We start from the raw sequence: 23550 nt of genomic DNA, 5'->3' as shown, positions 1-23550 counted from the left end.
CATTCCTGGTCTCATTGTCTATCGCTTATCCTTGCTGAGGATTCAATTTAGTACTAATCTAAAATTGTTGTAGACTTGTAGTGATATGGATGGCTTGCTTCTCTGATTCTTCCTTTGAAAAGTGTGAATGTCTGTTTTGAGTGTTTAAAATGATAATTTCTTCTACTTTGAAAATTTGTTAGGATGGTACCTTAAGTCTCTGTTCAGCAATAATATGATGGATTTGTGGGTAGTCTAAAGTTCAGCAAGTGATATATTGAATTATTTATAACTAAATTAGGATGTATTTTGGAAGAGAATCTAGATCAGAGACCACGAGTATTCTAACTTACTGGAACATAGATTAATCGTAGTTGGTGATAATTGTTGTCTCAAGGAAATTTTGCACATGAAAGAAATTGAATGCGAATTATCCGATTAAATCAATAGTTTTTTCACATGTGAACGTAACGAGATCTTATATCATTACGTCAATCCTTGAGTTTTGTTAGAAGAGTGTCTTAAGCAACTTATGAAGATAGTTTATTATATATTGACATAATTAAGTTTTTTTATATCTAAAATATAAGTCGTTTTCAGATTACGGTCTAACATTAATTTTTTTTAAAACAAAGTGCTTGAAAATTTTTTTAATTTTATTTTATTACCTGTCGTTATTCGACTTCTGGTAAGTGATGATGTGTCAGACAAATGAAAAGTAAAGATAGTACAATGAAATTGAAAAAGTTTTAGATTGGTATTTGACAAAATGAATTTTTAGGTAGTAATATGAAAATGACCTATTTTTTTTAGGTATAAAATTTTTATTTAAGTTAATTTAAAAAATAATTTTTTAGTTAACAAATGATAAAGAAGAGTTTTATCAAAATAAATAATTTAATTTTAGATAAAATGATAAATGATAGATTTTATTAGTTTATTGAAAATAAAAATAAAATGGTAATTGTAAATTTAAGTTATGATTAAAAGCAAATATTATATGTTAATAAGAAAAAATTATTTCTCAAACACTTTTACTTGATCAAATATTTGTAAACTTGTCAAAAAACTAAAAATTAATTAAAATAACTTGATGGACATATATATAATTTACTTTTATATAGACTTAAGAAACTTTATCCTATTTATTTTTTTAAGATAATTCTTCATTCAAAATAAAAAATATATTAAATTATAAGATTTTTTTATTGGTAGGAATAAAAAAATACTATTTAAAATTTACAATAACTCACGTATCAATTTATTATGTTTAATAAACTGAACTAGATTAATAAGATAATATTAAAGGTGAAATTAAAGAATTAAGATGCTTACACTTAATATTTGGACAAAGCTAAAAGAGAATTCAATAACATAAATGATGAGATATATATTTTGGATCCGGAGAATAGTGGGGAGGAAGAGTGACAGAAGACATAACATATTGATTACATGTGTACATTGATCATAGACCGTAAAATACCAATTATATGTGGTTTAAATAAGATTTTCATGTTATGTATTAAATAAGTTTTTCATACATAAGGAATCATCGTTTTCTCATTATTACCTAAAAATTCATTTTTCGTCAAATACGTATATGAATAAATTTTTCGTTTTATTTTACTACCTGCCTTTAATTGTCTTTTATTAAGCGATGACGTAACAAATGAAGTGTCACATCATCACGTTCAATCAATGACACATATGTGCCACCTCATTAAAGATAATGACGTGACAATGAGATATTAGTAATAAGTTATGTAACATTTGTCATGTCATCACTTAACAGAAAGTTACTAATGATAGTTAGTACAATAAAATTGATTTTTTTTTCAAATACTTGATTGAAAAAAAAATATTAAGTAATAATATGAAAATGCCCTACATTACATATATGAAAAAATTAATTAAGTTTTATATATTTATAAATTATTTTTCAACTTATTTTAATAATTTCTTCTACGTGTTTATATGAAAAACACACTTATTCAATGAGTTGCATAATTAAGTTGTTTTACCTAAACCTGTCCTAAGTGGCTCTATGTCTATTTTCTGGTTATACTGTTTATGTTGAGCTGATAACAAATTAGCACTATTAAAGAAGAAAATATTGAAGATCTAAAAGTGGCTTTATTTTTGGTTTGTAACATCAAAATCATAATTTATTATAAGAGTCAAGATTTTGTTCAATTTATGATTTGCACTTTGCATACAGAAAATCAATCACTACCGGAATCGGGAATAAAGAAAGTCTACTTAGTTGCCATCTTTTAAAGTTATGTGAAACCAATAGCCAACAAAATCAATAACGGAAAGGAGAATAAAATCATAATTAATTTATTAGCATAAGTTGCGTTGCACCTTTAACCTTGTAACTCTTTAAGGCTAATTATGACCTTTCCTTTTCTTAGTGGTTAATAAATTTTGTAAAGATTCCACGATGCACTGATTTTTATCGAACTTTAGTGAGTAGTGGCTGCGCTTAACAGCGTGACGAACAAGTTGGCCCAGAGCATAAGTACCTTCTCCATTTCATTTTATAGGACGTTTCAATTAATTTATACCCCTTAAAAAAATCGTTAGTTAAAATAAAAATATATTTTTCATCTTTATAAAATTAAATGTTTAAATTTTTTTTATATTTTTCGTCTTATAAAATTAAAATATGAAATTTTTTAATTTGGAACTACATTCATGTAAATATAATATTTTTTAAAGGAAAATAGTTATTTTCATTCTTAAATGTGTAAACAATTGATAAATTTATCTCCAAAAGATGAAAATTCAAAAAAAAATACGACAACCGTTCGTTATCATTAATGAAAAGAGCGTATGTGACACATACACAGAAATGGATTTGTCAACGTTTTACACATTCAAGGACAAAAATAACTATTTAACCAAAATATAATTTAATCTTCATCTTTCTCCCCTTTTTTAATTGTTGTAAGCATAACATCACAATAAACACTTAAAAAAATAGGAAAACAAACATAAGTTAGAACAAACATAATAATAAGCATAATATTGATTAATAAGTATAATTTATTTATTGCTCATTCAAAATCAAGTTGAGTCTCATTTTTTTTAAGGATTAATTTAATAGTTATGCATTTTTATTATTAATCAATATTATGCTTATTATTATGTTTGTTCTAATTTATATTTGTTGTTCTATTTTTTAAATGTTGATTGTAATATTATGTTTGTAACTATTAAAGAAGAGAGAAAGATGAAGATTAAATTATATTTTGGATAAATAGTCATTTTTATTCCCGAATGTGTAAAACGTTAACAAATTAGTTCATAAATATGTCATGTGGACTCTTTCATTAATAATAACAGACATAAGTTAACAGATGAATCGTATATTTTTTCATTTTTGAAAATTAAAATTAAAATTTTCATATTTTAAGGACAAATTTATCAGTGTTTTATACATCCAAGGACAAAAATATATATTTATTCCTTTTTTTTTTTTACTTTAAATATGCATATAACCAATGTAAAACATTATACGCGTAAATTTGAGTATCTAATACATTGAGTATATTTTTAATACATATGTATATTTAGAGTTGAAACTCAAGATTTTCAATTAAACTTTAACCATCTCATGCTAATTAATTGATGTTTTTGGCCGTGATTATTAACCGAAATTGATATGACACTCTGATGTTTATAGTTATACACTGCAATTATTTCTTAAGCGAGAGAGAGAAAAAAGGATAAAGTAATTAATGTATTATAATGAATATTTTTATTATTCTGGTATTTTGAAAAAAAATACAAATTATGCATAAGTATTTTATTTTTAAAGGACGACATGGTTGATGACTTGAAGTACAAAACGTGTATAGAAAGTCCAAAGATGATGCCACTTGCTCCCAAGTGACCATGTTGAGTTGCACACACTTAAGAAAAATTATCTCACGCTAATAAATTCCGTGTGTGAAGGTGAAAACCAAAATCAAAACATGCAGCAAAACAGATTATTGGCTCTCAGTTGTATGATTTGAAGTAAAAAAATTGCTGTTGTGGTGTCCAAAATTGTTAACATTATTGGTCAGCCAATGACATATATATCCACATGTTGGATGAGATTAAGTTATGAATCAGAGCCAGGTGCTGAAGCTAGGGCTTCTTAGAAATAGTTAGAGTCAGAATGTCAAGCTATGGAATTGGTATGATCAGTTGTAACTTGGAAGACCCCAATGGTAACACATCTTTATATCTGAGAAGTAAATAAAGGCTTCTAAAGTAATTAATTAGCAAGATATAATTTCTGTTTGCGACTCTCCTAATTTTATTTTATTTTACAAACTATGGATATCTTTCATTAAAAATGATCTTGATCAAGAATCTTCTTAGGAACAAATATCTATCCGAATCCATTCCAATTTTGATAAAAATATCCATTTTGACCTAGTGCATGTACCAATATTATCCAAAATTTTAAAACAGGAACATGGATGAGTATGTAACTACCCAGCCCATCCACGTCCTTGAAAGATATATTAATTATCCTGTTGAAGATAGAGAACAAATACGGAAAACAATATACTTGTCCCCACCCCACCCTAGTCTGTTGCATGCCTATTACATACTGTCATTTTCCAACACTTAATCACTTTTTTTCAGTGGTCCATATTTTGCACGTTTGTTTTTGCCAAAGAATCAGGTTTGTGGTTAAAATTAGGTAATGTGTTTAGTTACTGGGATGTTTCTTTTAGATTTTGACTTTTGAGTATTGGGACCTCGTTACCTCTCCTAAGTTTTTATATACCAAAAAAAATTAAAAATAATATATATATATATATATATATATATATATATATATATATATATATATATATATATATATATATATATATATATATATATATATTTCTCTTTCAAACATATATGGCTTTCCTGCATGTCCCTTTAGCAAGTTGTTCTGAGTATCTCATGGGTGGCTATCCTGCCACTAAAAGAAAATGTGTGTACAGATGCATCCAAGGGATAAAACCACGAGGATGAAAATATGAAAGTGCAATCCTGCAATCGGTGTGCCTAAATCCTATGATGGCTTCATTATATATACAAGGAATGAAAATTATCAAGATGCTATGGAGTGGAAAATCACATGAACGGTATTGGATAAAACTCTCAATTTTATTACCATCTAAAATCCTGAAGTGCTTCCAAAATTGATGCTATTTACCTTGTAACAAGATTGTTTCTAATATATATCTATACAAAAATGGTTTGGAAGGAAAGGTTAATACATTGGTCTAGTGGCCAATATCAACTCCCCCTTGTAGCTTTTACCCTCAACAAGTCCACATGTCCAAGAGACCCAAGTCTCAACCAGTTGTAAGCCCAATATTGAGGCATAGGCCCCAACAACATTTGAGTCCAATCTTCCCATATTTTGATACTGTAATGTGAAGGTACATTTTAATATGGATCATTTTTCTTGGGCAGCAGGGTCTTCTACTTTATTTGAGGCAGACCTACATTTCTTTTGAAAATAACTAAAAACACATTATTGATATTCAAATTTTCATATGATATCATTGTAGTACATGGAATGGAATGGATTGTTCTTGTCCGGTGACTTTTACAGAACTCTGATATTTGAATTTTTTCTAAACAGAGTGATAATATCCATGGTTGGTTTGGTGGTTGAAGGGAGAAAGAGAAGGAATAGATTATGAGTTGGAATCCTTTCTATTAATAAATTAATAATTAATATTTGCCTTTTAAAAAAAAATCCATTTTCTCTTGATATATCTTTCATGAGTGCAAGGGAGAAATGGCAAATTGCGATATTCTAACATGAGTTTAAAATAGGTTGAGTGACAATTTTTGTTGTACTGTCTTGAAATATTGTAACCGTGAAACCCTTTTTCAAATTTATGATGAGGAACACTTGTACCTTATTTTGTTGGTTAAAGGATTTTTTCCCAATTGGTTGTTAATCATGCATCATATTTAGTTTCTCTCTGCAATCTGCAAACAATTTAATAATAACTTTATGCTTGACTGCATGCTCTTACACTAGTCATCCTTAACAATCAAAGATTTTTTCCCCTAACTTTCTTAAGGGACAAGATTCTTTTTAGGGAAATACTTGTCTTCAATTATTCACTGTATAGGGTGCGTGCTAGATCAGGGTGTCAATGGAGCATAAAAAATAGGTGTATCACTATATCCTAATTAATACTTGTTCATATTCATTCTTTCATTTTCTTAGTTCTTGTTCACTCCAACCAAACACTAAAAATTAATAACGCATTATAAGTAAGTTTTGAGATTTTCAAGGAAAAGCAAAGTTGTTCACTTGTTTGTATGTTCACAGCATTCATCTGTTTCTTTGATTGTTACTATGGTAAAAATTACATAACTTCAACGACAGGCTCTTGGGAGTCATAAACACACGCACACATATATAAATAATGTAATATCATAGACGTCAGAAACTCGGCAAAAAAATAAAGAGAATTTATTGGTTTTAGGGCAGAAATTATACTGAAGAGCCAAATTTACTTACTTTTATAAATAACTAGTTTGAAAAAAAACTGGAGATCAAATTAACATGTAGATCAAACTTAAGGGAAAAAAAATTCAATTAAATTAGTAAAATAAAATGCTTCCAACGTTGTTGCTCTCATTTTCGTTTGCCTTCATGAAAAGGTACTTGTTGTCATCTTCTTTGGAAATAAAGATAACTACTTCATTGAACTAAACGGAACCAATAGGTCAGGCTAAATCCTTTAATGTTAAACTATAATATAGCAAACACTTCCAGAGAGAAATCAAACATGGAAATAAGCTTTCTAAATATATGAGAGAAATTGATGATGATGATGATAATGACCATAGGCCTAAAACAAAAGGAAAAGATAACAACATAGCCTGCAATTGTTTGTACATCAATTAAATATGCAAAAACATGATATTTTCACATTAATAATGTAAAAAAATATCACAAAAGCTACGATTTGTAGTTTCTACTTGACACAGATCAAAACATTGATAGATAAATGCTTAACCAAACACGCAGATAGTTAAGGACAATGCTTAATTATATTAGTAATGTGTATATAAACATGTTAAAAAAATTTCTTCATAATTAATAGGGAATCACGATCAAGCAATTATATATTAAGGTGGTTCTCTCTCAAGTCTGAAGAAAATTTTACTAATTCAATAGCTGTCTGACTATAACCTAAAAAGATGTAGGCACAATTGCACAAGATTTTGATATTTGCAAATCAGTCATTACCTTCTATAAATAGAAGAATTTGAGTAAGAAATAAGCCTCTTAAAAAAGAAAGACTGACGTTGTAATCTTTTTCTCAAGAGTGAAGAAAAAGAAAAAGAAAAAGATACCTAGGTAATGTTAAAGAGATATCTCATACGACAAATACCATCTGTTTTTAAATATTGATGTTATTTCTATATGTATTCACATTTTCACTTAATGCCTATTTTGAGTTCTCACGTGAAGGGATTTATTCTGTTAACTCCCAACAATATTTCGTGTCTATAGAGGGATAAAAACCAATATAAAATAGTTGCACTCATGTTATAGCCTTATTCATGTAAAAGGATTTTTCTCCTAATTTGAAATAATTAAAGATAATGACTTCATTGAACTAAACGGAACCACTACAATTGTACCAACAAGTCAGGCTAAATCCTTTCCTTTTAAAATTTAAAACGACAGACACTTCCATAGAGAAGAAATCAAACACAAACATTCCAAATATAGGGGAAACCGAAGATGATAAAGGGTCTAAAACAAAAGGAAAAGTTAACTACAACATAGTCCATAATGTCTATATAAACAGACACTAGTAGGATCTGACTAATATTACAAATCTGTTTCTTTTCCATGGCTCTACTATTCCTCTACTTTTCAGCACTTATCTCCTTTATCTTCTTAACCCTTATAGTACAAAAAATAGGAAGGAAACCCAAGAAAACTGATGACACAACTTTTAAAATACCCGATGGTCCTAGAAAGCTACCTATTATAGGAAATATATACAATCTGTTATCCTCTCAACCCCATAGAAAATTAAGAGACATGGCCTTAAAATATGGACCCTTGATGTATCTTCAACTTGGAGAGGTTTCTACTATTGTGATTTCATCCCCTGAGTGTGCTAAGGAAGTAATGAAAACCCATGACATTAACTTTGCCACAAGGCCTAAAGTCCTAGCTATTGATATAATGTCTTACAATTCAACAAATATAGCTTTTGCTCCTTATGGCAATTATTGGAGGCAGCTAAGAAAAATTTGCACATTGGAGCTTTTAAGCCTAAAACGTGTCAACTCATACCAGCCAATCAGAGAAGAAGAGCTGTCCAATCTTGTCAAATGGATTGATTCACATAAAGGATCCTCCATCAACCTCACTCAAGCAGTACTTTCATCAATTTATACAATTGCTTCAAGGGCTGCCTTTGGCAAGAAATGCAAAGACCAAGAAAAATTTATATCAGTGGTTAAAAAAACATCAAAACTTGCTGCAGGTTTTGGCATTGAAGATTTGTTTCCTTCTGTTACTTGGCTTCAACATGTCACTGGTGTGAGGCCTAAGATTGAGAGGTTGCATCAACAAGCTGATCAGATAATGGAAAACATCATTAATGAGCATAAAGAGGCAAAGTCAAAAGCCAAAGGTAACCAAAGTGAAGCAGAAGATCTTGTGGATGTTCTCATACAATATGAGGATGGTAGCAAGCCGGATTTTTCCTTAACTCGAAACAACATCAAGGCCATAATTCTGGTATGGATCATAACCTCCTGCAAATACATTTTATGAACATAATCTTGCTCACACTAGCTATATATGAAAGTGGAATTAATAAGATAAGGGTGTGTTTGATTTTTATTTTGAAAAACGAATTCTAGTTTAAAAGAAATAGAAAATAGACATTTACACCAAGTGCATGCCTCACCACATGCATGCAGTACCACTCTAGATGCATGACTCAATTTTGAGCTACGATCACCAAACAAAAGAAGTTAATGAGAAAACATTTCCTAGCTGTTTCTGTTTTTTCAATTTTTAAAACACTTGTTTTGGGAACAGTTTTCAAAACTTAATCGACATTGGATGAGAAATTGATTGCTGAATAACATGAAATTATTTTAAAAAAGAGTTTTCAAAACAAAAAATGAGAAGGAAATCAAACAGGCCCTAAATGTTTAACACTTTCCCCTTTATATCTTGTTTTCTGTTTATGAGATCTATCATGAAGAGAAAGATTTCCCACATAATTCTAGCAGCATGCAGGCTGTCTTTTTCTTTTAACTATCTCTTTGGATATCATTGCACTATCTTAATCTTATTGATAAACTATTTTTCAGGACATTTTTGGTGCTGGAGGTGAGACATCAGCAACAACCATAGATTGGGCAATGGCTGAAATGGTGAAGAATTCAGGAGTAATGAAGAAAGCACAAGCTGAGGTGAGAGAGGTATTCAATATGAAGGGAAGGGTTGATGAAAATTGCATCAATGAACTCAAATATTTGAAACAAGTTGTCAAAGAGACCTTGAGGTTACACCCTCCAATTCCTCTTTTGCTTCCAAGAGAATGTGGTCATACATGTGAGATACAAGGGTACAAAATACCAGCCAAAAGCAAGGTCGTAATCAATGCTTGGGCAATTGGAAGAGATCCAAACTATTGGACTGAACCAGAGAGGTTTTATCCTGAGAGATTCATTGATAGCACTATTGAATACAAAGGGAATGATTTTGAGTACATTCCTTTTGGTGCTGGAAGAAGAATATGCCCGGGCAGCACGTTTGCTTCGAGAATTATTGAACTGGCTCTTGCAATGTTGTTGTATCACTTTGATTGGAAGCTTCCAAGTGGAATTATATGTGAAGAATTGGACATGAGTGAAGAGTTTGGAGTCGCAGTTAGAAGAAAAGATGATCTATTCTTGGTTCCTTTTCCTTATCATCCTTTGCCTTTCATATTAACTTCACAATGAGAAACTAAAACATATGGTGATGCCTATAATATTTACTGCAGAATAAAGATCTACTGTCAGTTGAAATAAGATTTTATTCGGCGATGTTTGGCTGTAATAGAAAATGAAATTGTGTAACTAATAATGCATAGTTAAAAAAACCTTTATCCTCTTGTTAATTAACTTTGATTCCACATCAGTTGCTCACATTTTCTCAAGAAGGATTAGAAACTCTAATCTTGTACATGGAGATAAGGAGAGTGAGAGAATACATTTTTACTCAGTTCCACAAACAAAAGAGAGAATCAGAGAATATAGTAGAGTAATTGAGAGAGTGGACAAAGTGAGAGTCTCATTTTTTAAGTATTGTACACTAATTATATAGTGAATCAGTAAAGTGAGTTTGATTCAAAACGAGGAAGATAGAAAACAATGATTGATACATTTTATAGAGCTTATTAGTAACAAACAACTAAAATTAATTAATCAAGCTAACTAACCGATTAACTTCTCTTGACTAACTAATAACCTCTAACACCCCGCAAGTTAATTAGGAGGTGCATATTGGTATTTCCAGCTTGGGATGGAAAATATTAAATATTGAATGAATTTCATATCATATGTAAGAGAGATAATGGAGAAGCAGTAATCGGAAAAATACAAATCCCAAATACGAGAGTAATCAACGGAGTAACATAGGCAAAATACAAAGACCAATTCCACACTGTAAAATTTGATGGTATCATCGGAGAATCTAAAGATGTATTTTAATCTATATTTTATTGCAAATGTAGTTTTGAAAGACTTGTATTGATTGTCTAAAAATGCAGCTAAATAGGAAATTAATGATAAGCCTTTCTATTATATACATATAAGTCATATCAACACTAAATATAATGATAAGGATTAAACGGAACTGGCAGGATTTAAAAGTAACAAATAATTTTATAATGACTATAACTAGATAGAAGTATAGAATTATATTTGCAGAGACTTAAAACATATTGAAGTCTTTTTATTAAGTTTCTGAATTATCTTGAACTGAAAACACATAATTATGAATATTTTGTATAAAATTATGCTTATATATTTATTAGATCAGCTTTACTACTTTTTAAAATTTGCCCCAATCCGATCTAGTTCTTGCTCCTTCCCTCACTCACACGCAAAACGACCTTGGAGACTCCTTAATTTATTTACTTCAGATCAGACATTTCTGGTTCTGAAGTCCTAGTGAACTGAGTTTCATAGCTAACTTCAATATAACAAAGGCTGTGGCAATTTTTACTGTGCTGTTTTGAAGTTTTTGTAATCGTGAAACCCCTTTTCAAATATCATGTTAAGGAACACTTTTGCATTATTTTGTTAGTTAAAGGATTTTTTCCCCCTAGTTCGTAGCTTAATAATGCATCAACTGCAATTTCTCCCTGCAATATCTGTACTCACACTTATGTGGGATTCCATGCTCCTATACTAGTCATCTTTAACAATCAAAGAATTTTTGCCTATTTTCTTATGGGATAAGATTGTTTTTAGGGAAATGCTTGTTGAAGCCTGTCTTCAATTCAATCCATTACAAATTGTAGCCGACTTTTTAAAACATCAATGGAGCATGAAAAATTGGTGTATCCAACTATTTGTTCATATTCATTCTTTCATTTTCTTCATCCAACCAAATCTAAAAGCTAATAAGGCACTAAGAAAATTTGAAATTTTCAAGCCAAGCAAAGTTGTTTGTATTTATTCAAAACATACATCTGTTTCTTTAACCTGTTATGCGGTAAAAATGACAAAACTTAAACAGCAGGCTTTGGCCCGTGGGGGTGATAATACCCATGTATTCATAAAATGTCAATCTATTTATAATATAGAAATTTTGAGCTATACAATCATATGCTGTCACATCACTTTACTAATTTGCCATATCAGCACAATTTGTCAATGTGTCATATACTGCAAGCTCAACTCTCTCTCAACTTTAATATGTGTATGTTTAAAGGATAAAATCTATAATTTATAATAGAGAGAATATCTTTCAGTTTTGGTGTATACATCTTATTTGAATAAAATGAGATGAATTTGAATAAAATGGAAGAAAAATTTCATTATCTTATTTGAATATTTTATAATAGAATGAATCAAAGATTTCATTCCATTATTTGGAAAAAAAATGGATAAGAGTAAGTTATAACTTTTTAATTTTCATACTATCTTTATTTTGAATATATAATCATTTAAGAATAATCGTTTTAATTTATAATTTAAAAACTATGGTCTATCAAGTACACCCCAAATTTGGTGGAAAAATTGGAGTTAAGCAATGGAATGAAATGAACCATGATTCATCTTCTTCTATTATATATGTTCCATTTCTTTTTTTTTTCTTACAAATTAAACAATGAAACAACTTTTTCTTCATTTCATCCCTCTCTACTCTACCTTTTACCACCAATCTGAACACAGCCTAAGATAATTTTTAATTAGTTGAAATAAAAGAATTTTTTTTATTTAGACTCGCAATCTATAATAGTTAAACTAATAAAATAAGATACTCCCCATAAACCACCTTGTTGTACTCATTCTGTTTGTCTTACTCGTGAAAAATGACCTTATGTCCTCTTCTTTTGAAATAAAGATAACGTCTTCATTGAACTAAACGGAAGAAATCGAACACAGTGCATAACATTCCAAAATATAGGAGAAACTAAAGATGATGATAGTGTCCCAAACAAAAAGCAAAGTTAACAAGTAGTCAAGGAGAATGTTGAACAATGTGAATATAAACATATTCCAGTAGGATCAGACTAACACTACAATTCTGTTCCTAATCCATGGCTCTACTATTCCTCTTCTTTGTAGCTCTTATTTCCTTTCTCTTCACGATCCTTATAGTACAAAAACTAGGAAAGAAATCCAAGAAAACTGATGACACAACTTGTGACATGCATATGCCCCACGGGCCTAGAAAGCTACCTATTATAGGAAATATATACAATCTTATATGCTCTCAACCCCATAGAAAATTAAGAGACTTGGCCATAAAATATGGACCCGTGATGCATCTTCAACTTGGAGAGGTTTCAACTATTGTCATTTCATCCCCTGACTGTGCTAAGGAAGTGATGACAACCCATGATATTAACTTTGCCACAAGACCTCAAATCCTAGCTACTGAAATAATGTCATACAATTCCACAAGTATAGCTTTTTCTCCTTATGGAAATTACTGGAGGCAGCTACGAAAAATTTGCATATTGGAGCTTTTAAGCCTAAAACGTGTTAACTCATACCAGCCAGTTAGAGAAGAAGAGCTCTTCAATCTTGTCAAATGGATTGCTTCAGAGAAAGGATCCCCCATCAACCTCACTCAAGCAGTACTTTCATCTGTTTATACAATTTCTTCGAGGGCTACCTTTGGCAAGAAATGCAAAGACCAAGAAAAGTTTATATCAGTGCTAACAAAATCAATAAAAGTTTCAGCAGGTTTTAACATGGGAGATTTGTTTCCATCTTCTACTTGGCTTCAACATCTCACTGGCTTGAGGCCTAAGCTTGAGAGGTTGCATCAACAAGCTGATCAGATATTGGAAAACATCATCAATGATCATAAAGAGGCAAAGTCAAAAGCCAAGGGTGACGATAGTGAAGCACAAGATCTGGTTGATGTCCTCATACAATATGAGGATGGAAGCAAGCAGGATTTTTCCTTAACTAAAAACAACATCAAGGCCATAATTCAGGTAAGGATATTAACCTCTTGCAAATTCTTGCATAAATATAATCTTGCTCAAATTAGTTACTACAGTAGAATTAGTATGATAAATATGTTTGTTGTCCGGTTTTCCATTTATATCTTTCTTTCCACTTATGAGATATTTGATGTTGTAAAATATTTTCCATATAAATCTTGCAGCATGCAGCATGTCTTTGACCATGCTTGAACTATCTTAATCATAAGAGTAAATCACACTAAAATCATTTAAGATTTCTTGAGATTGCTCTTGACCTCCCTACTTTTTTTTTTTTTTATCATTACACCAGTTTCCCTTATAAGGGTATACGATGTAATGTGTTTCTTGGGTAAGGAAGAGTATCAATGTAACCTATGAGCCTATAGGGGTGTCTTCAAACAATTAAGGGGTGTTAGTGTAGGAGTAAAAAAGTAAGGGGTATCGAGGAGAATTTGACAAAACTTCAAGAGGGATCACTCTAATTTACTCTATTTTGATTAAATTATTTTTCAGGACATTTTTGCTGCTGGAGGTGAGACATCAGCTACAACAATAGATTGGGCAATGGCTGAAATGATTAAGGATCCAAGAGTGATGAAGAAAGCACAAGCTGAGGTGAGAGAGGTATTCGGTATGAACGGAAGGGTTGATGAAAATTGCATCAATGAACTTCAATATTTGAAACTAATTGTGAAAGAGACCTTGAGGTTGCACCCTCCAGCTCCTCTTTTGCTTCCAAGAGAATGTGGTCAAACATGTGAGATACATGGTTATCACATACCAGCCAAAACCAAGGTCATAGTCAATGCCTGGGCAATTGGAAGAGATCCAAAGTATTGGACTGAATCAGAGAGGTTTTATCCTGAGAGGTTCATTGATAGCACTATTGACTACAAAGGGAATAGTTTTGAGTTCATTCCTTTTGGTGCTGGAAGAAGAATATGCCCAGGAAGCACATCTGCTTTGAGAACTATTGATCTAGCCCTTGCAATGTTGTTGTATCACTTTGATTGGAATCTGCCAAATGGAATGAGAAGTGGAGAACTGGACATGAGTGAGGAGTTTGGAGTCACAGTAAGAAGAAAAGATGATTTAATTTTGGTTCCTTTTCCATATCATCCTTTGCCTGTCACATGAACTCACAATGAGAAACTGAAACCTTTGGTGATGCTTGTCACATGTATTTCAGAATAAAGATGTACTGTCAATTGAAATAAGACTTTGTTCGGCTATCAGGTTATGTTTGGCTGTGAAAGAGAATGAAAATTGTGTGACTAATGCATAGTAAAATAGCTCTTTATCCTCACTTGACATTATTGTAACAAGATGTTAATAAACTTTGATACCGTGTCATTTGCTACCATTTTCTTAAATTATTCTTCAACTCCAACTATTCAATTTGAATTTCGAGTAAAGACATAGCAACCGCAGGTGTTCATCTAATTTCACCAAACCTTTATCTTGTGTTACTGAATGGTTTACCTAAATATCTATTGATTTTGTTTAATATTTGTGCCCAAAAATCTTATTGAACGGAACCTCTCTTGATGTCTATATTTGAATGGAACAATAATGTTTTGAGAGTCCCTCTGCATCCTAACAGCATGACATTCCCTAGAGTTGGTGCATCTCTCTGCCCTTCTCCTGAAACCAGAACTCTGTGTAAGTTAAATTCCTTGAAGTAGAGCTTTTACTTCACATCATCCAAAAGTGGATCAGATATCTTACTATAACTATCATAGATATGTAGTTCAGCATTTTTATTTACAAAAATAGAAAAACATGCAATGGAATGAACGCAAGTTATTTGAATTTCTTTTACTTCCTAAAAAAAGAATCATATCATGGATTAATAATGCATTTTTATGTGTGCATGAGAAGAAATTCACCGCTTCATTTTTATGGATAAGGATGTTTTCAAACATGTAGTCACTGCTGTCCTTCTGCAGACCAAACATGATTTACATAAAATTCTTCTGATTTGTTACAGGTACCTATAGCCAATGCCATATTTTTCCGCAGTGACCGAGTTGATGGGAGTGATAAGTGATTGAGAGACTATCAAATTTACAAAAACTATCTGAAATTGGTCTGTCCAACCTTGGTTCTTTCATCAATGCTTGGGTTACTGAGGCTTCTGTTTTTAATGAACCTTTTGCTGTCTATAAGGACTTCATAGTACATACTATTCATGAAGCAATATGGATAGCCAAGGTCATAGCATCAAATTGGATTCCCAACGTCTACATCAACTATCTCGCTCTTTTCTAATTTCCTTGAAGAAGTATGATACTATGATCTGTTTTCTCCTCCCTTATATATGCGTTGCTACAAATTCCTACATTTTTCTGACTATAACTGTAACATCCCAATTTTTCGTAAATAAATTTAAAAAGCTTTTTAGTAATAAATAAATATAGAGCAAATAATAGGCTGAGTACCCTAGGTATAAATAGTTATGTTAAGTCAGCTGTCTCCTTTTGGCCTCATTTTCGTTTTTCCCCTTCTCCTCTCAAAACCTTTTTTTTTCCCGCAGCCCACCAAACCAGTCTCAGAAAAACGATGATCTCAAATCCGTTCACCGTTGGATCGTCGTGAAATTTGAGTATCATGTTCGCAACACAATTCCGAGCATTCTCACCGTTGGGAATTTCGATATCATGTCTGAACCGAGAGAAAAACCCTTCGCATTGTAACCTTTTTCTTTCCCGCAGAAACCCAGAGCTGTCTTGGTAAAACTACGATCCCGATTTCGTTAACCGTTGGATTATTGTGAAATTTGGATATGTTGTTAGAAATGCAATTCCGCACGCTTCCACCGTTGGGATTTGCGAGATAATATTCGTGGAGGGAGAAAAAGGAATCGTATGAAGACAGTACAAGTGGAGGTTTCAATCTCTTCTCCGTCTCTCTGACGTTTGGGAATTCTATCGGAGCAGTCGGATGAATAATTGAAAGAATTTTCGGGAACCGCTAGAGATGTTGCTATCGCTGGCTGAAGACACGTGAACCCGCTTAGAGGTAAGGGATGAGTTATTCACAGTTGGGAATTAGTAAGAACATGTGTAGGGATCCTTAGAGGATTAAATTGAGATTTTATTTTGGGATGTTTGTTAAATTGCAATTTTTCCTTTATGATTATAAATAAAATATTGATGTCCTGATGAAAATTGCTTGATAAATTGTGCTCTTGATATTTGTATATTTGGACCTATGATTTGGATATAATTGTGTAATATTATTTAAGGGGTTTTAGTCCTCATGTTGTGATAGTCTTTTATATAAATTGTTATATTGAGGATATGAAATGATAATTCAAATTGTGAGTATGTGATGAATTGTAGAATAACATGTTGCTTTGAGATTATAATATTGTTATTGAGATTGAGTATAAGTGTAAAGTTGAACATGTGTTAATTTGTGAGATACGTGTAAACATGTGATGGTGGATTGTGACACTATGAGATGTGAAATTGTGAATGAGTTCTAGTTGTGGATAAGTGTGTAGTTAACACTTGATGTGAAATTAATTGTGTTGTAAGCTATGAATTGTACAATACCCGACCAGCGTTATCTTGAGAAAAGCGTTGATGCGCAGTGTTAAAGAGAAAATGTAGGTTTCCTATTTAGGTACCAGTGTTAAATCGTAACGCAATTGTGTTGAACGTGTTTAAAACACGAGTGTAAGGTCGTGGGTATTGTATAATTCATGAGCAGTGTCTGCATGTAAAAAAAAAAATTATTTTAGGGGTTGGGCCTGAATCAGGAGGAAGAGGCCCTGACGGACTCTTCGGAGTGTAGGCCTTGGGGGTCACCGGGTTTGAGTGCTCCTTTAAGCCTATGCTGATCTCATATGGTTGGAGCATTCTCGCAAAACATCGTGACCATGACTGGTCTCCCTATGATCTTACTTAGTGAGAGTGACCTGACAAACCCATTGTGTAGTGTGTCTTGTTATGTACTCCTAAGCGCCCCAGGGTGGTTTTTCACTGACATGGTACCACATTGCATATAGAATTGAGTCTTAGCATAACTATTGCATATGCTTGCTAATTGATGTGTTATTATATCTTGATCGAAGTGTGGGATTCTTGTGTAATGTGATTGATAATTGAAAAGTGAATTTTGAATGACGAAATGGTGAAGTTACGTGAGCTATGTTTAAGCAAGTGGTATCTCATTTATATAATATGTATATTTAATTGTCTTGTTTCTCTATTAGCTAGGAATGTGATAACTCACTCCCTGTGTGTTGTTGTGTTTGATCCTGTGATGATCTTGAACTTGTGTTCGGGGGAGCAGATGAATAGGTGGATGACTATGAAGAACCTCATGCTAGAGGACACAGGAACACCATGCTCTGATAGGATGTGACATTAGGATATAGGTTCTATATTAATTGTATGAGACTTATATGACTTTCTTTGAGTCGAGATGACTTTATTATTTATTTGGACAAGTTTGAATATGATGTAGAAGAAAGTGAATGTGAGCCTTTTACCCATTTGAAAAGCTTGTATTTAAAAATGTTTTAAAAATACTTTTAATTAATATTTGAATTTTTATTCCTTTATTAATATATATGTGAGGGGTAGAGGGTGTCACAATAACTACTGTACTTTGGACAGTATTTGGGTCTAAACAATCAATATTTTCGCTCTTCATTCGTAACTCAAGAATCAATGCAGAACAATATATTTGTATTTATGGGCTGAATTATCTATATATAAATAAAAGAAAAGAGTAGTAAGAAAAAAAAAGATATATTTTTGAGGTTATGTTTGTTCGTAAAATAACTTTAATAACTATATTTCTAAAAATAACCGATTAAAAAGGGATATGTGAAAATATAATATTTTATATTACATTCTATTGGGTAAAGAAATATATATTGATGAATTATACAAGATTATTATTTAAACAAAATTTATAATAAATTATAAGGTAAGGATAATATAATTACTTTTTTGGTATAAATTTTGTTATGTTGTGAGTAATATTGAAGAAGAGAGAAGGAAAAGAGAAGTGATAAACAAGACAAAAACGATCCCCTTCCTCCAAATCATCAATTGGAGCTGAGGTGGCAGCGTAATAGTAAAAAGTTAAACTTTTATATATTATAAATATAAATAGATTGAGATTTTTAATTTTAAAAAACAAATTGAGATTTTCAAGACAAGCAAAGTTGTTTGTATATATTTGACCTGTTATGGTAAAAATGGTAAAACTTCAACTACAATCTCTGTTACGCATTAAGCAAATTTTGGGATTTTCAATGAAAGCTAAGTTGTTTGTAGTTGTACTGACCTGTTAGGCAAAGTTGTTTGTACTGACCTGTTGTGGTAAAATTGGCAAAACTTCATCTACAATCTCTGTTAGTGATAATATCAAAGTAAAAAAAAAAAAATGTTAATTATAGAAGTAAGGATAGAAAATTTGAGGATTTTAAGTAGAAGAGAATTGATGGAAAGATCAATTTTGACTAATTTTAAAATAGAGGAACATAAGTAGCTAAAAAAAATAATTTGGAACTAAATACTGTAAAAATATTTACATGGAAGTGTAACTAATAAAATAATAATTTAATTGAAAAACACTGTGATAGTGGAAAGGTTTTTTTATGGATTTTTATACAACTAAAAAATTGTAGACTTTTATAGTAATTTTTAAAAAAATCATATCTAAAGTAATTTATAATTAAAAATACTTTTAAAATTGTTATTTAATATATAGTGTGATTTCTATTGATTACTATTGTGTGAAGTTTTACACTAGCAATATCAAAATTAAACCCATAAAATAATAACTTAGTTGGAACATATTAACACCATAAAAGTTTTTACAAGTTATCTTATTATAGTTGGCACAACTTTACCGCTGTATCAGGGCTCGCCCTCTATCTTATTATAGTTTATTATATTAAAAAATGCTGACTTTTATAATAGTTATTTTACAAGTAAGAAGATTTACAATTAATGCATACTATTAAAGATGATGATAGTCAATCAAAATTAAACTTATAAAACAGAAAACTTTACATTAACTTCCGATACGTTATTTGACACCAGAAAAAAAAAAGTATTAGAATGATGTTTAAAATAAGGAGATGTTTGTGTATGATTACTCTATAAAATAAGATGCTGCCAGTACAAGGATAATGTTTAAGTCATGAAAATGACCATTTGTCCTCTTTTGAAATAAAGATAGCCTTTTTATTGAGCTAAACTGAACTATTTTTCAATTTAAAGTAGCAAAAGATTCCATAGAAAAGAAATCAAACACGGAACAAAACATTCTAAATATAGGAGAATCTGAAGATGATGATATATAGTGTTCTAACCAAAAAGAAAAGTTAACAAGTAATCACCAAGCAAAATACTGAGCCATGTGTATATAAATAGACATCAGTAGGATCAGACTTGTATTACAACTCCGCTACTTTTTAGTTCTTTTCCATGGCTCTATTATTCTTCTACTTTTTGGTTCTTATTTCCTTTGCCTTCACAACCATTATAGTACAAAAAATAAGAAAGAAACCCAAGAAAACTGATGACACAACTTGTAAAATACCCCATGGTCCTAGAAAGCTACCTATTATAGGAAATATATACAATCTGCTATGCTCTCAACCCCATAGAAAATTAAGAGACCTGGCCATAAAATATGGACCCGTGATGCATCTTCAACTTGGACAGGTTTCAACTATTGTCATTTCATCCCCTGAGTGTGCTAGGGAAGTGATGAAAACCCATGACATTAACTTTGCCACAAGGCCTAAAGTTCTAGCTATTGAAATAATGTCTTACAATTCCACAAGTATAGCTTTTGCTGGCTATGGAAATTATTGGAGGCAGCTAAGAAAAATATGCACATTGGAGCTTTTAAGCCTAAAACGCGTCAACTCATTCCAGCCAATTAGAGAAGATGAGCTCTTCAATCTTGTCAAATGGATTGATTCAAAGAAAGGATCCCCCATCAACCTCACTGAAGCAGTACTTACATCAATTTACACAATTGCTTCAAGGGCTGCCTTTGGCAAGAATTGCAAAGACCAAGAAAAATTTATATCAGTGGTTAAAAAAACATCAAAACTTGCTGCAGGTTTTGGCATTGAAGATTTGTTTCCTTCTGTTACTTGGCTTCAACATGTCACTGGCTTGAGGGCTAAGCTTGAGAGGTTGCATCAACAGGCTGATCAGATAATGGAAAACATCATCAATGAGCATAAAGAGGCAAATTCGAAAGCCAAGGATGACCAAAGTGAAGCAGAAGAAGATCTTGTGGATGTTCTCATACAATATGAGGATGGGAGCAAGAAGGATTTTTCCTTAACTAGAAACAAGATCAAGGCCATAATTCTGGTATGGATATATCATAACCTCTTGGATATACATTTTATGAACATAATCTTTTCAGACACTGTCTGCTAGTTATTTCTGTTTGTTGGTTTTAAACACTTGTTTTGGAAACAATCTTCCAAACTTAATAGATTTTGGATGAGGAATTGATTGCTGAATAACATAAAATTATTTTTAAAAAAATAGTTTTAAAATAAAAAAGTGAGAAGAGAATCAAACGGAGATCCTAAATGTTCAACAATTGCCCCCTTTATATCTTATTTCCCACTAGTGAGATCTTTGAAGTAGTGAAATATTTGCCACATATTCCTTGCAGCAAGTAGGTTTTCTTTCTGTTTTAACTATCTCTTTGGACATCCTTGCACTATCTTAATCTTATCGGTTAATTATTTTTCAGGACATTTTTGCTGCTGGAGGTGAGACAACAGCAACAACCATAGATTGGGCAATGGCTGAAATGGTAAAGAATCCAACAGTAATGAAGAAAGCACAATCTGAGGTGAGAGAGGTATGCAATATGAAAGCAAGGGTTGATGAAAATTGCATCAATGAACTTCAATATTTGAAACTAATTGTGAAAGAGACCTTGAGGTTGCACCCTCCAGCTCCTCTTTTGCTGCCAAGAGAATGTGGTCAAACATGTGAGATACATGGTTATCACATACCAGCCAAAACCAAGGTCATAGTCAATGCCTGGGCAATTGGAAGAGATCCAAACTATTGGACTGAATCAGAGAGGTTTTATCCTGAGAGGTTCATTGATAGCACTATTGACTACAAAGGGAGTAATTTTGAGTTCATTCCTTTTGGTGCTGGAAGAAGGATATGCGCAGGAAGCACATTTGCTTTGAGAGCTGCGGAACTAGCCCTTGCAATGTTGTTGTATCACTTTGATTGGAAGCTTCCAAGTGGAATGAGAAGTGGAGAACTGGACATGAGTGAGGATTTTGGAGTCACAACTATAAGAAAAGATAATCTATTCTTGGTTCCTTTTCCATATCATCCTTTGCCTGTCTCATGAGCTCAGAATGAGAAACTGAAACATTTGGTGATGGCTGTCACATTTACTTCAGAATAAAGATCTTCTGTTAATTGAAATTAGACTTTGTGCTGTGATTGGTTGTAACAGAAGATGGAAATTGTGACTACTGCATATTAAAATAGCTTTTATATATCCTCAATGTTAATTAACTTTGATACCGGCCGTGTCATTTGCTACCATTTTTACAAATTAGATTTTAACTCCAACTATTCAATTTTTTGAGTAATAACACAGCAACCATATCTGTTCATCTAATTAAAACCAAACCTTCATCTTGTATTTTTTATGCATAGGTGAAAAAAAGTTAGTCCAAGACATTTTATTTATTTTATCTTTGGACCACAAAATTTCGAATTGAGAGTATGTATTGGTTTTGGTATCATAGTAAAAATCCTCTTTAATGCTGTAGGAGAAGACATTGGTGGTGAAACTTAAAAGTAAAAATTTCTTGTGAAACGTGGTCTAAAATTCTCACTGATAAAAACATTTGTGTGAATTTCCAATATAGAAAAACTCAATATTATATTGTTGTGGGTATGCAACAATGAGAAAAACTACAAGAAAATGCCAATGTAAGATATGAGACTGGGAGAATATTGCTTTGTACTTTAATTTGGGGAAAACAAAAGGTCGTAATTTGTACAGTGGCAAGATGTTTGTATTGCTCCTTGTGGAAGCAAAAACACATAGTAATGGATATTATATATTCAACTAGTTACATATTGGACAATTTAGCATGACTCTACTTAAAATATTGTACATGTGATCTTATTTTTTTCTGAAGTGTGACGCCCTCTACCCTTACAATTATAACTAACTAAATAAATCATACAAAATTTATTTAAAAGATTATAAACACGTAATAATAAAAGAAGGAAAAAAAACATGCAAAATTAATTAATAATTTTTCTTTTTAAACACATTTAATTTAAATCAATTCAAAAGGATAAAGGTTCACATCCACTTAGTGAAAACATAATAGAATTTTTTTTTGAATAAAAGATAAGATTATCCCAGCTCAAAACAATGTCGTTCACTCTAAATAAATAATAATAAAAAACTAAAGTAGAAAAATATAACGCAATTATATCATTCAGTAAATCATAACATGCAAAAATCATAATATGCGAAGTAAAATCCTATGCTCCAATGTCACACTTATCAGAGCATATCCCTATCACAGACTAAGTCTCTCCATCTCTAGCATGTGACTCATCATATGAATGCTCACCTGAAACAAAGTGGCAATCAGCCCAAACACAAACACACACTGGGAGTGAGTTATCATGTGACACCCTCTACCCCTCACATATATATTAATAAAGGAATAAAAATTCAAATATTAATTAAAAGTATTTTTAAAACATTTTTTTTTAAACAAGTCTTTCAAAGGGAAAAAATGCTCACATTCATTTTCTTCTACATCATATTCAAACTTGTCCAAATAAAT

At 31.4% G+C, this 23550-nt stretch overlaps 3 protein-coding genes across 4 annotated transcripts; all 3 read left to right on the top strand.

Moving 5' to 3' along the window:
* The first annotated feature begins 7867 nt into the window (after positions 1-7867).
* LOC100778572 (cytochrome P450 71D9) lies at positions 7868-9990 on the top strand. The gene is made up of 2 exons (XM_003530744.5): positions 7868-8770; positions 9355-9990. Exons 1-2 carry the CDS (start codon positions 7868-7870, stop codon positions 9988-9990), a joined length of 1539 nt encoding a protein of 512 aa, XP_003530792.1.
* Positions 9991-12799: 2809 nt separating this feature from the next.
* Positions 12800-16051, top strand: LOC100778040 (cytochrome P450 71D9-like). Of its 2 annotated transcripts, XR_005886258.1 has the most exons (3): positions 12800-13709; positions 14214-15362; positions 15691-16051. XR_005886258.1 is itself a non-coding variant. In XM_003530743.5 (2 exons), the coding sequence occupies exons 1-2, from the start codon at positions 12801-12803 to the stop codon at positions 14835-14837; spliced, it is 1533 nt and encodes a 510-aa protein (XP_003530791.1). In that variant the 5' UTR covers position 12800; the 3' UTR covers positions 14838-16051. The 2 variants fall into 2 exon arrangements, 1 of the variants encoding a protein (XP_003530791.1); XM_003530743.5 differs by having other exon boundaries at positions 14214-16051.
* Positions 16052-20113: 4062 nt separating this feature from the next.
* On the top strand, positions 20114-22255 carry LOC100808862 (cytochrome P450 71D11). The gene is made up of 2 exons (XM_003532120.5): positions 20114-21061; positions 21456-22255. The coding sequence occupies exons 1-2, from the start codon at positions 20156-20158 to the stop codon at positions 22077-22079; spliced, it is 1530 nt and encodes a 509-aa protein (XP_003532168.1). The 5' UTR covers positions 20114-20155; the 3' UTR covers positions 22080-22255.
* Positions 22256-23550: the final 1295 nt, after the last annotated feature.

The sequence above is a fragment of the Glycine max genome, chromosome 8 (genome assembly GCF_000004515.6).
Source record: "Glycine max cultivar Williams 82 chromosome 8, Glycine_max_v4.0, whole genome shotgun sequence".
Lineage (NCBI taxonomy): Eukaryota > Viridiplantae > Streptophyta > Magnoliopsida > Fabales > Fabaceae > Glycine > Glycine max.
Note: the sequence above shows the minus strand (reverse complement) of the source record. Positions and strands in the feature narration are given on the sequence as shown.